Source organism: Labrus mixtus, chromosome 23 (assembly GCF_963584025.1).
Source record: "Labrus mixtus chromosome 23, fLabMix1.1, whole genome shotgun sequence".
Taxonomy (NCBI): Eukaryota; Metazoa; Chordata; class Actinopteri; order Labriformes; family Labridae; genus Labrus; species Labrus mixtus.
In genome coordinates, this window is record NC_083634.1 from 2973931 (window position 1) to 2987271 (window position 13341).

The 13341-nt window shown below is 40.6% G+C and overlaps 2 protein-coding genes across 2 annotated transcripts; both read left to right on the top strand.

Moving 5' to 3' along the window:
* The first annotated feature begins 237 nt into the window (after positions 1-237).
* Positions 238-10511, top strand: LOC132958386 (ubiquitin thioesterase OTUB1-like). Its single transcript, XM_061031145.1, has 7 exons — positions 238-367; positions 2059-2120; positions 3283-3381; positions 3527-3645; positions 4669-4753; positions 6145-6339; positions 9916-10511. Exons 1-7 carry the CDS (start codon positions 283-285, stop codon positions 10111-10113), a joined length of 843 nt encoding a protein of 280 aa, XP_060887128.1. The 5' UTR covers positions 238-282; the 3' UTR covers positions 10114-10511.
* A 141-nt stretch (positions 10512-10652) lies between these two features.
* cskmt (citrate synthase lysine methyltransferase) lies at positions 10653-12272 on the top strand. Its single transcript, XM_061031146.1, has 2 exons — positions 10653-10894; positions 11535-12272. Exons 1-2 carry the CDS (start codon positions 10816-10818, stop codon positions 12218-12220), a joined length of 765 nt encoding a protein of 254 aa, XP_060887129.1. The 5' UTR covers positions 10653-10815; the 3' UTR covers positions 12221-12272.
* Positions 12273-13341: the final 1069 nt, after the last annotated feature.

Here is a 13341-nt window from a genome sequence, read left to right on the forward strand (position 1 = left end):
TGAATAAATACATGTAAAAAATATATAAATAGCCTTTTTCATTAACAAAGTGTATTTATTATTTATTCATTGATGTATTGTTTTCAGAATTTATATATTTATTTATATATTTATTGATGCATTTATTTAATTATTTATTTATTTATACATTATTGTATGCATTTCTCCCAACATTTATTTATTCATTTATTTATACTTTAGTCATTTTTTGTCCCTCATAATTTAAAGGCTACATAAATTAGCACACAAACTATTTTGACTCCGCCCGGAAGTGAGTAATGAATGACGTCAGGCAGAAGGCGGAAACAGATCTCGACAGCTAAGATGGCGGAGGAGCAGCAGGAATCATCACAGGGAGAGATGGAGGGTGAGAGAAACCGTCACAACACAAACATAAATGAAAACGACGCGGGTACTTCTCTCAGTAATAAAGCCCACACACCTGTACGTGAGTCCGCTCAGGTGACTCAGCTGTTGTCCTCTCAGGTGTGAAGGTTGTTGACATGCAGCGGTGAGGCCACACAGCTTGTTGGCTAACGCTAGCTTAGCATGTCGCTGCTACACAAAGAAAAAAACGCTTGTTTAGTTACTTTCAGAGCAACGTTGAATGACAGCCCGAGGACTTTTAATGTAAGGATGTGTCTGAAGTAATGGTTCATTTTTTAAACACGGGACGTCCCCTCTTTAATACTTTAACGACGTTTTTCGTCGTGAGCAGAATTTGTTTTTGTTTTTCGCACAGGTCGAGGTGGCTAAGTTTAGCAGACTGACGTCAGCCGCTGTGTGGATTAAACTTGTTTCTATGACAACTGACTGAGAGGTCAGAGGGTCAGAGTAATTTATGGTCACTGAAGATGTTAAAAATACAATAAGAAACAGTAGATGTCCTATTAGATGATGAATAAATGAAATCACCTGGAAAGCAAATTCAGTGGAAGCTGCATCATTTCCCACCTGCTGTTCACCTCTAGTTTCTGGTTCTTTCTACACTTTGTAAGTATAGGATCACAGAGATGTTTGTTGTTTGGAAACATGATTCCAATGATTTAAGTTGTTGTTCTCTTTGATGGAGAATGCAGGGCCGTGTTCAGGTTGGTGTCCACGGGTGTCATAGCCCCCCCCCCCCCCCCCCCGAAACATACTGGTCCACCCTGAAATCCAACACAATAGCTCTTTTCAGACTGCTTTTATTTTTTGTGTGTCGTCGTCGTCCTTTCATATTGATTCCGCGATGGCGTAATATTCTCGTCCCAGTCCATGAATTCACATTGCGTTTCGGTGTTGAGGAAGCACGGCTCAGTGGGAGCTTCACTTCCACACACACAGTCAGACATACATGCACACACACAGAACTGTGCTCCCCCGCTGACTCTGCTAAAACGGTCTCGCACCTGTTACACCTCTGAATACAGTGCTGAGAGGGGGAGATTATACTCCCATTACGCCTCTGTGACGTTTAGACACTTGCTTGTAATTTTAAAAGCACTTTCAATTTTAATATATATATTTTTTGGGGCTTTTTGTCCCTTTATTGGAGAGACAGGACAGTGGATAGAGTCGGAAATCAGAGAGAAAAAGAGTAGGGAATGACATGCGGGAAAGGAGCTGATGTTGTCCGATAAGCACAAGTTATCTATCTGCTTCCTTAAGTTCAATTGGTGGTTAATTAAGTCGTTGCGGAAAAAATCTTTTTGAATTTATTTTGGACTCAGGAGAAACATGTTGCAAACTCATGTATTGTTTACATCAAGTGTTGTATGCGTACCTTAAATACTGTCATATAGCATTATCACATATTGCTTGCTTATGAAGTTCCCCTTAAGGATGTGTTTTTAAACCTGACTATTTTCCAACTCTAATATATTTCCTGAACACTGATCCTAACCTCATGTAAATGATTCATTCTAGTTGCAGAATAATCTGCTGGCCTCTTACATATTTTCTTTTATTAGGAGGGTTACATGTCGACCTGACTACAAAGTGATCATGGTGGCACATCAGATTACCTATTGTGTATTTACTGCTGGAGCTTATATCATCGTTTTCCCTTTCTCACAGGAGTGAACTGCCTCGCGTATGACGAGGCCATAATTGCTCAGCAAGACAGAATTCAGCAGGAGGTAAAAAATCAATTTATATTTGTAAGGGCAATTATTTTGTACTTTTATTGGTTCTTTTGTTCTGCCTCTGCAGAGCAGAATCAAGTACTTTTTATTTTTGGGAGCTTTCCGTCAATTTTAGAACATCCAGAAAATGTAGATGTGTAAACTAAGCAGAACTCATATAAGCAGCAGCCGTCACCACGATTTAAAAAAATAATCAGCTGGTCTGTTTTATGTAAATGTGAAATAGAAGACATGATCAGCACTTAAGCGCCTCAGTAAACATACAAACATCGGCCTTGAAAATTGTCTTCACAGCAAAATTCATCATATGCATAACTCCTTTTGGTAGTCAACCTCTTTTGAGACCTTTGCGATCCAAGGACGTTTCGCAAGGCATGTTTCCCACCGAATTACGTAATACCTTGGCGGTGGGGGGGTCGTCGACGTAAAAACATTTTTTTTACTCCTATCTTAGGGTATCAATATTAGGTTTTTATTCAAATCAAAAGTGTTTATTCCCTCTGAATTAATTAACTTCTTTCAACAAACAACTTTAATCTGCTTGTTTTATCCACGCACAGACACAAACACCAGGAGCATTGGTTCTGAAAAGTTACTCTCAATATTCCATTATTTACAGGAGTCCAACACATTATCAGCAGCAAGCAGCTGTACATTAACAATATTAAAACAAAGCCATGGAGAAGCTTCAGTTTTGATAGGACAGGAGCAAGGAACCTTCATTTGTGTATATGAAGAGCGATGTACTGGACTCTCTCTGTCTCTCTCTCTCTCTCTGAAGCTGATGTGATTCTGCACTCTTGGTTGTGCTGCGTCCTATCTCCCCACAGGAGTTGAGAGGGACTTTTTTTAAAAACGGGACTTTCGTTTTGTGGCACAGAGCCGCTGAGGGCTCAGGCACAGTTTAAACTTCTGTGCGCTCAGTGAGGTTTCCCGTGCTCCTGCATTCTCTCAAGCTCTCTATCTGTCCCCTTTCCTCTCTCGCGCGAATATGCAGCAATTTTATGAATAAATAATAATAGGTCCAAAATATACTTGGCCCGCCCAGGTATCGTCTATGTGTGGGAGACACTGCATAAGGTTACAATGAGTTAAGTTTCTTTTTCTTTTTTGGTGCATGGACTAATTTGAACTCTTATTATGTGTGGGTCTCTAGATAGCCAACAGCAACCCTTTAGTGTCGGGCAGACAGGACCTGGCCGTGCTGCAGAGGGAGTACGCTGATGATGACACGGTTTATCAGCTCAAGATCAAGGTCAGTGAAACCACATCACATCCACAGTCTCATTGTCTCTCAAACCACATGTACAACTTTCAGTTTCCCGCATACTCAAATATCCTTTGAGCATTTTATTGTACTGTGTTGTGTAATTTTTTGTGTCTGTGTGTGTTACTTGCAGGACTTACACAAAAAATACTCGTACATTCGGAAGACGCGGCCAGATGGGAACTGTTTCTACAGAGCCTTCGGCTTCGCACATCTCGAATCCCTGCTAGATGACAGCAAAGAACTTCAGAAGTGAGTGTTGTACTGGTTACTGTTTGTGCTGACTGTGCGTCTTCAGACTCAAGTTCACACTCTCGTCCTCTTGGTCTTAAAAAGCTTTGTTCACTCTACAAGATTTTTTTAGTTTTTAAATTGTCATTGACACATAACAGTGTTTTCACACTCGCAAGTGAGCTGTTGCAAGAACACAGCAGGATATAATCACGAGAAATAACCTTGAGCGAGTGGGAGTGGGTGGTGACATTTTAACACCATGATCGGTGCAGGACCATAGACTGTATGCACTCGACCGCTAACCCTTAGATCTCCTTCATTTAGAGAGTTCAATAATCATGCTAATAACCATGTTTTAGTTTGAATACTCTGAAATAAAATAAAGACTTAAGAATGATAACAAGCTTTTCAAGGGATCCTTGTTATTGAATGAGATAGTTCATGAATGCTGCTAACTCTCACTCTCACCTGGGTGGAGATTGTTTTGGTTTTAAAATGAGGAAGCACTTTTGCAAAATTTTAGAAAGTTTGTTTTGCCACAGCCTTCTCTTAAGGCCTTGAAACACCAAGCAGGCGGCAAAGAACTAGTGGTGACGAAGGCCGCCTGTGGCCTACTAATGGAGAATAATGTCTGATAAAACGTTGAAAATGGCGCTGGCGGTGTCAGCCCTTAGTCTTTTAGTGGAAGAAGAAGAGGAGACAAATAAGGAGAAATCGCACTAATGAGTGAAAGCATGGATACTACAGCGGCATGCTCAAGGGGCTTTCCTGAACCTGTGTGGAGAGCTGGAGAGAAATGAAACCTCCAAACAGCCAATCAGAGAGATTCCTCTCACTGACTGCCGACGCCGATTATGCTAAAAAAAAAAAAAAAAGGCCGACGGGGGGCGATTGAGCCGGACACACCGCAAAAACTAGGACGGTGACCGCTCATCTTATCATTTAATAAGAGATGGGATCGATCCGGTCTAATATCGGTATCGGACCTGATATTGAAGTTATTTATTTAACAGATATAAATCCCTTTTTTTTAAATTCCAGGTTCAAAGCCGTTGCATCCAAAAGTAAAACGGATTTGGTGAACGAGGGCTTCACTGAGTTTACCATCGAAGACTTTCACAACACTGTAAGTTTCCTTCTTGAGCAAAAAATAATACCAGTGCTGACTGATGGATTAGATGTGGATTAGGAATTGTTTCAAATCTCAAATATGCAGATATTCCAACCCAGTCGGAAAGATTAGGAGTGCATGTATGCATATTTTTTCCACCTTATTGCAGAGACCATTAAATGTTTCCTGTAGTGAATTTAATTTCTCCCTTATATAGTATCTGTATTGGCCCCAAAGTTCATGTGTCTATTGAGGTTGCATTGCATTATTGTGGCAAAACTATTTGAATATGCACACACAGATCCACAAATGCGTAAACTAATCTGCAAATATGTAGACCAATTTCGAAATGTTTACTTATTTATTAATGGCAGTGAACTTTTTCAGCTGTAAATCCGGAAAATACACACAAATGATCGCTTACAACTGAGGCGGGCCTCTCCATTGGCTGTCATTTTACACGTGACTTTTGCAACACTCCTGCCGTGCAAGATCCACAAATGCGTACACATATCTTCAAATGTGTGTCTGACTATCTGCAAACACATTAGTGGGGTTTGTTGCCCTGAGCCCAGGCTCACAGGCTAGGCTGACTGTCCGCGGTAGCACCCAGCCTTGGCTTTGCAGAGTTTGCAGATCGTCAGACACACATTTGAAGATATGTGTACGCATTTGTGGTTCTTTTTACACATTTGTGGATCTGTGTACACATATTCAAATAGTTTTGCCACAGTAATAGCTTCATAGCGATGGCCCTGTGGTTGAGTTCTGTCAGGTTGGGTGAGGGGAGAACAATTATTGTGGCAGCTTTGGTTATGATACGTATGAGTTTGGCCTTGTTTTTAAAGATTTTTTAATTTTTTTGCTTTTTATGTCTTTATTGGAGAGATAGGACAGTGGATAGAGTTGGAAATCAGGGAGAGAGAGAGTGGGGAATGACCGCCCACTTGGTGGACCATAGCCTCCATATATGGGGTGTGCGCACTAACCACTGCGCCACCAGCGCCCCAGTATGGTCTTGTTTTTAACAGTGAATCAGGACATTAGGGTGGACTGGATCAAGCATAAGATTTGGTTTTCGTATAGAGTAGCTGACAAAAACCCTTTCCTTGATGCTTCCATTGATCCTGAGTTAAAGCTGTCTCTTTGGTTGCACACTACAAACTGTATATCTTACATCCTGTAGGAATAACTACTGGATGCTGTTCAGGTTACGTTATCAGAGTAAACTGTAATTTTCACATTTCCCTGCCAACCCTGACTCCTTCATTTGCCAAAGAACATCATGATTTTGAACCAGTCAGAGCAGCCAGAAACACTCGATTTGGCCGGTTGAACAGTAAGTTGGAGAAATTTTGGCATGTACACATCAATCTAATGATGTAAATAATCTCTCTCCTCACAAGTTCATGGACCTGATCGAGCTGGCTGAGAAACAGCCGACCCTGCAGGAGCTGCTGAACTCCTTCAACGACCAGAACGTGTCCGACTACGTGGTGGTGTACCTGCGGCTTCTCACCTCAGGCTACCTGCAGCGAGAGCACGGCTTCTTTCAGCACTTCATAGAGGGAGGCCGCTCTGTCAAGGAATTCTGTCAGCAGGTCGGTTCTTTACATTTCATGTTTGATGGATTTTTTTTATGATCAGCTTTCCCTCTAAAGTTGAAGCTCTTTAGATTGGGGAATCAGCATCGTGGTCATTGAACTTGAGATTATTTCTTAAGGGAGTTTTTCATGTATTGGATCAATATTACATCAGTCTCTTAAGTGGGCTGTACACTGCTCAATTTTAGACCTTTTTTGACCCGATTTTTGAGTGTGATTCTAAAGGCAGGCCAAATTTCAGCCTGATCATGTGTCTTTTGTCATGCTGTGTCCAGGGGAGCACGGCGGCTGATGACGGCCTAATCAGCTGTTCCCATCCAGTCACATGAATTTCTGACATTTTAAAATTTTGGTCTTGCAGCTGCAAACACTTGCACAGTAAAAGCTTTAGCGCCACTAGCTGATTCCCTGACTCAAGGGCTTTTTTTCTGAATGTGCCTGTGCAAACTGTCAAACAGCATCTGAAAGCACCATGGCAACGGCAGGCGTGCCTCTTTAATGCGTCTTACCTGGTTTATCATGAAAGATATGAACGAGAGAAACGTTAGCAGGAAATAGCTGCAGACTTCCAGCTGACAGAGAATATTTGTTTTGATTAAGCCAGCTGGTTAGCTTGTGTTTGTTGGTGATGCTGAGTGTGTGTGTGTGTGAGTGTTTTGACCATGTTTGTATTTGAGCAACTTAAATGCACAGAATTCAACTTCAATCAGTGGGAGTTTTCAAAGTAAACTTTAGCGACTATTGTCAAGGCCTGCCCTGATATAACTCTTACAGTGTGGGCCCTCAGGTCATGCCCAACAATTGGACCGTGCAGTGTGAGCACAAATTGTGAGCTTTGGTTGTGCGTCGTAAATGAATCATAAAGTGTAAGCTGACATTCCACCACAACATTTTTACAATCGCACAGTGTAGAGTTGTAGTACTCGTAATGAAAGAGCAGCCTCGAGACCACTTTTTGAAGGTCTCTCTCGTCTCATAATTGAAATAATTTTTACTCGGTCTCAGACTGGGCGGACTCCAGATTTTTAATCAAGACCACCACTGATATGTTGTTTTTCCTCTTCACTACTGTGATTATAAGGAAAACGCCCCTTTCTAAAAGAACAAATAATTTAAATGTATTTATTTTTATCCCCCGTTTACGGCTGTGACCTTCCCGGTGTTACGGTCTAAGTGATTGACCCGCCCCCTGCACACAAGTTGATGATTTTTCTGTGATATTTATGGTCTCGGTCTTGACTCAGTCTTGCCCTGCCTTGGTCTTGGTCTCGACTCGGTCTCGATCTCTAAATGTCTTGGTCTTGTCTCGGTCTTAGAGCACTCTGGTCTCAGATGTGTCTTGGCTCGGTTAGTGGTCTTGACTTCAACACTAGTACAGTGTAGGCTAGTGCTGCTTGTTTAATCGGTAAAAAAATCACGATCTTGATTCATGCTCACATGGGATCTCATTTCTAAACGATGGCGATCCACTTGCTCGTATTTCCCTTTTGCATTTAGCAAAAAACACATATTCACATTCACATATTTGCTTTACATCTATCCCAGTTGCTATATCGGTCACATTCATACAACCTAAAGCAAAACACGCATTTTATTTATTAATCAGGCCATAGACTAGCGGCACACGTTTTTATTGGAGTGTAATAATTTTTTTATTTTAAGATAAATTATAAGAATTGTGTGAGAGAATCATGACCTCAGTGCTCAGGAAGAAAAATCCTGATTCACATTTTTTGCTAGAATCATGCAGCCCTGGTGAACGCAGCTTTTTTCTTTTTACTTCAGTTTCAAATCAGTTCTTTCTTTGTTCAAACATGACACCAACATTACTGTCAATCCAACTCAACCTCCTGCAGTGTGTTTCACAATCTGGCTTTGTTATGTTGCTATTTTAAAGGTTGTGTCTTTTTATGTTTCTGGGTCTGCAAAATGTTTTTTAATTTGTCCTACACAAGGCTCCAAACCTCTTCCAGCGTGTTTGAGAGGCTTAGCATCTCCCCAGCCAGATTGAATTTACTCGACTTGCTCATATCGACTTGATTTTGACTTTTTTTCTGCGAGTTTTGTTCTTTCATTGTGTGATGTTGAGTTCAGATATAAAGTTAGTAGTCTGCACAGCTCAGGATTTTACATAATGAAAGTTATAATATGTGCAATATTGTTTGTACGAGTGTCCACATCATTTTTCTAAACTTGTTTTGTGCACCACAAGCGGAGAAAATATGTTGAAGTGCTGGCTTCTGTGACAACAATGCAGCAGCCAGTATGTCCTCCTTCTAACTTTAGATTCTGGTCCTGAATGCTCTGGATTTGTTTGGACCAGAGAACTAGGCGGTTTTATGAAACCCCCACATGGCCACTTTGGACGCCCCTCAGTTTTTCCTGGCAAACCGGCAAACCAACAGGTGTTGCAGCGATGAGAGTGGGCAAGCGAACTGGTTATATCTGAACTAGTTTCCTTGCCCAATGATTCTACCCGACCTTAAAAAGCCTCTGCATTTTTTCTAATAAGTTTCCGCAACACATTCTAATATCCGTACAAATTATGGACAGTGCTTAGTATCATAGGGAGCGTCTTCAGTTGAAGTTAAAACATCACCAGCTTCAATCTGATTCCCTGAACTCCAGAACCTGAATTGGCTACTTGAGTAAAACTGTAGCTGGAAGATATTTAATTTGTTTGAAATAACAGCTCAATGTCCAGCCTCTATCTATACTGCTTTTACTGTTCAGGGTCGGGGGGGGGGGGCTGGAGCCGATCCCATCTGTCATTGTGTGAGAGGCGGAGTACACCCTGGACTGTTCACCAGTCAAACACAGGGCTTAGCACAACAATTTTATCATCATGTTAGCACCCATACAAAGTGAAAAACAAAACAAAAACAAACAAATAACACCAAAAATCGTCACCATGTGTACAACCTATCCCACCAGTTTTATTTTACATAATTGTGTTATTATACTGTCCCCATGTTTTTCTTTGTCCTGTTTGCTCATTCACTTATTTTGTCCCTCTTTCTAATTCATTCATTTTATTTACCGACCCTTTTCCTTTTGTTTGTTTGTCTTTGTCTAAATCTGCTTGCAAAACTGTATCGTACCACAGTTCCCCTCTTGTTTGTATCTCTTTTTTTTATTGTGTGAGTGTGTGTATGCATGTTTTGGTGAATAAAAGTAAAAAAACACAAAAAAAACACAGGGCTGACATATCGAGACAGACTCACATTCACACCTACAGGCAATTTAGAGTCACCAGTTAACCTAACAAGCATGTCTTCAGACTGTGGGAGGAAGCCAAACTCCTCACAGAGAGACCCTGTCCAACAGGGATTCCAACCAGGAACCTTCTAGCTGTACGGCAACAGCGCTTACCACTGCACCCTGCAGCCCAACAGCTCATGCATGATTTTGTATGCATATGACTTTTTAAAATTGTTTTAAATGAGCAGTCAGCCAGCAATCCTTGGCTACATAAGAATGCAATAATAAATGATAACTGTGTTTCATGTTCAACCCTTGGAATTCTGTTTTCAACCCCATGCTTCATGTATTTTCTTTTTTTTTCTTTTCAAGGAGGTAGAGCCAATGTCTAAAGAAAGTGACCACATTCACATCATCGCCTTGGCCCAGGCCCTAGACATTTCCATCCTGGTGGAGTACATGGATAGAGGAGAGGGAGGAACTGTCAATCACCACGTCTTCCCTGAAGGCGGAGACCCACGCATCTTCCTCCTCTATAGACCCGGCCATTACGACATCTTGTACAAATAACACTCCCCGGCCACAGCCCACCTCATCCTTCTCCTGCTGAACGCTACAGTGGTGGATTTAAAAAAAAAAAAAAAAAAAAAAATTCAGCAGCCACGTGGATGAAACATACATCTGTGTATGAGACTACACTTGTATTTGAAAAAAAAAAAGAAAATAAAAGATAAAAATCACATTTCATGCCTCCCTTCCCCCCCTCCCCTCGAGTTTATCCTCAGTCATCACAAAATGGTTAATTAAAAAAATCTTTGGAAAAATAGAAGTGACTCCAGGCATTTAGAGTTGTACAGGTTTTTTTTTTTCTTTTGTGGTTGTAAATGTTATCTACTTGCTTTATGTTGGATTCTTTTCCTTTGTTACACTGCGTTTCATTGAGTTTTATTAAAGGGATTTACATCTTATTTGTTGTAATGTTTTTTTTTTTTTTTTTTTAACATGTTGAATTGAGTACTCAGTAGGTGGTTGTTTACAGTATAATTTAATCAAATTCTCTCTTCAGTAGTCGGTAAACTGAGGAAATTAAGAATATGAAAGTCAACTTTGCAAATGCTTAATATTGATGTTAGATTTTACCCTGAGCTAATCAAAGATCGTCGCTTATTTCACTGTCGTTTTCGTGTGCGTTTACTTCCCTGGAGGCCTCAAGAAAAAAACGGCAGAGTGAGAGCTCTTACTTTGGCCTTGCAGTAGAGGATCTAAGGAAAAATGTCTCCGTTTTCAAAGTCGCTGAGGTTATCGCAACGTGTAGCGGCAGCGTGTTTACGACAACACTCCTCCCTTACAAGTACGTTTCAACCCAGATTTAATTTTTAACTTTAGAGAGCTATTTTGACTCAACGTTGTCTTCATCAGGGTTGTGATTTCAAGTTACACACTGCAGTGCTACTGCTGTCAACTAGCTAGTGAGCTAACTACATTGGGTTAGCTTAGGTGTTATGGTTCAAAGAGTGACCGTGTTAATCGGCGACTTTCAGCCGAACGTGTCTTTGATGACAAGATACGGAAAGTGTCTTTTTGAATTTGATTTTGTTTCGTTTTTTTATTGTAGTGTTAAAAAGGCAACGAGGCATGTTTATGTCGTTGGGACACTTGACATTTTTTAACATCGGTTTTAATATTATTTACAGTCTATGGTTGTAAATATGACAACCCAAGACGCCTTCGGATGACAGTCGCCAGTTAACATGGTCACACTTTGAACCGTAACACCGATATTAAGTTAGCTGGCTAGCTGAAGTTGAAGTTGACAGGTGGTGTATGTACACATTCATTGTCATTTTAGAAATGTAATTTTATAGTATACATAGCCTACGTTGTATAAGTTATTTAAATGAAATGAATAAACGTTATAAATGTAAATTCATGTTGATATGCTAATGTTCATTTACTAGCTCTTATTTAGTCTTTTCTTTATTTCTGCCTAGATGACCTGATTAATAACATGGACAAGAAAGCAACATGGGACCGCTTCTACACGGAGAACAGCAGCAAGACTACCGCCTTCAAAAACTTTGAGTGGTTCTTCGGGTTCGACGCGGTCCGTGACTTCATTTTGCCCCTCTTGCAGACCAAGTCCAACCCTCATGCCCTTCTCCAAATCCTGGATATGGGCTGTGGCACCTCAGCTCTCGGGCCCTGTATTTACAAACACTCTCCTGCACCAGTCCGGGTCACTTGCGCTGACATTTCCCTGATAGCTGTGAGACTAATGCAGGAGCACGTCCGATCTAAAGCCATTGAACCTCACAGTCTCTCCTCTCAGCTTGAGTTTATAGAGCTGGACTGCACACAGCTTCACAAACACTTTGGTCCCAGCAGTGTGGATCTTATCGTCGACAAGGGCACCACGGATGCCTTGTTGAGGTCTAAGGAAGGGAAGGGGAAGGCAGGACTGGTGCTGAAGGAGTGTTTGGAGGTGTTGCGGAGCTCAGGATCTCTGCTCCAGTTCTCGGACGAGGACCCTGATGCCCGGCTGCCGTGGCTGGAGACTGAAGCGCTGCAGGAGCACGGTGTGAAGGCAGCAGACGTTGGGGTGCAGGAGGTTGGAGAGCTTAGGGGAGTGGTTTACTACTGCTACCAAGTGACTCCTCGGCCTGTTGTAAAGCAGTAACTTTCTGCTTCCCTCATAGTTTAAATTGAATAAATTATTCAACACAACTGCATTTAAAAGATCTTCGTTTGTATCCCCTACTCAATCATTCTTCATTGATGTTAGTTTTTTTTTTTAAATGTCTTTTGTAAATCCCACAAAATGTACAAGCTCAAAAACCAGAATGAGAGGTTTAAACTTGTTACAAAAACAGGTTTTGTTTTCATTGCAGTAAATATAGAAATAGAATTAAAATGGGTATAATAAGAAATAAATAGTCAAACTTTTACTGCTGAGGAAAATTGACTGAAATAATAAAATATATTAATATAAAACGAAGGATAAAAAAAAATGTACAGTGTATGCGTCTGGTACGGAAGCCCTAAGAGGACATATTGTATATCCATACATGTTATGTGACTCAGTTTTCCTGTGAGAACAGATTAGATTTTGTTTGTTTTCTCGGGATCGCGACTTATTTATCTTGATATCTTGGGATACAAACAATGTTTTTCCCATGATTTTAAGATGATAACTCGTACTGATGAAGCATATGGATGTTTGTCCTCTTAGGGGCTTCATGGTTTGGTGTAAGAAAAGTCAAAGTAGTAAATGAGACACACACACACACAGAGTTTGATCTATTATTTTGTGCAATTTCATCTCTATCCATTCAGCATTTTTTTTTTACAAGGGTTAGAAGTTGAAAGCTCTAGAAGTCCAGCTCTTCGTTTCATTACTTGTCATTTACTGACATCTAGTGGCCACTAGAATATTTTAGTCAGTATGACCTATTTTACACACTTACTGTGTGTACTAAAGGAGGCTAAATTCAGTTAATTGAAAATAAAGGAAACCGAAGCAAAAAGACTTGAACACATGAAAAGAAAACTTTTGATTTGAGAAAGTCACAGGATGGGACACTGTGCCTTTTTTTTTAGCAGATAAAAACAAGTTAATTAATAAATAAATAAATTTAGCTCCTCGTGCATGGCAACTTGTTTCTGTATTTACCATCCTTTTTTTTTTTGGAACATTTTTTGATGCAACACTTGAAACAACTTGCCTTGAAAGAAGTTTACAGAGGACGCTTCCCACCTGGGCTCTTCTATGAATTGTTTCGACCGGTGATCTATCTCAGG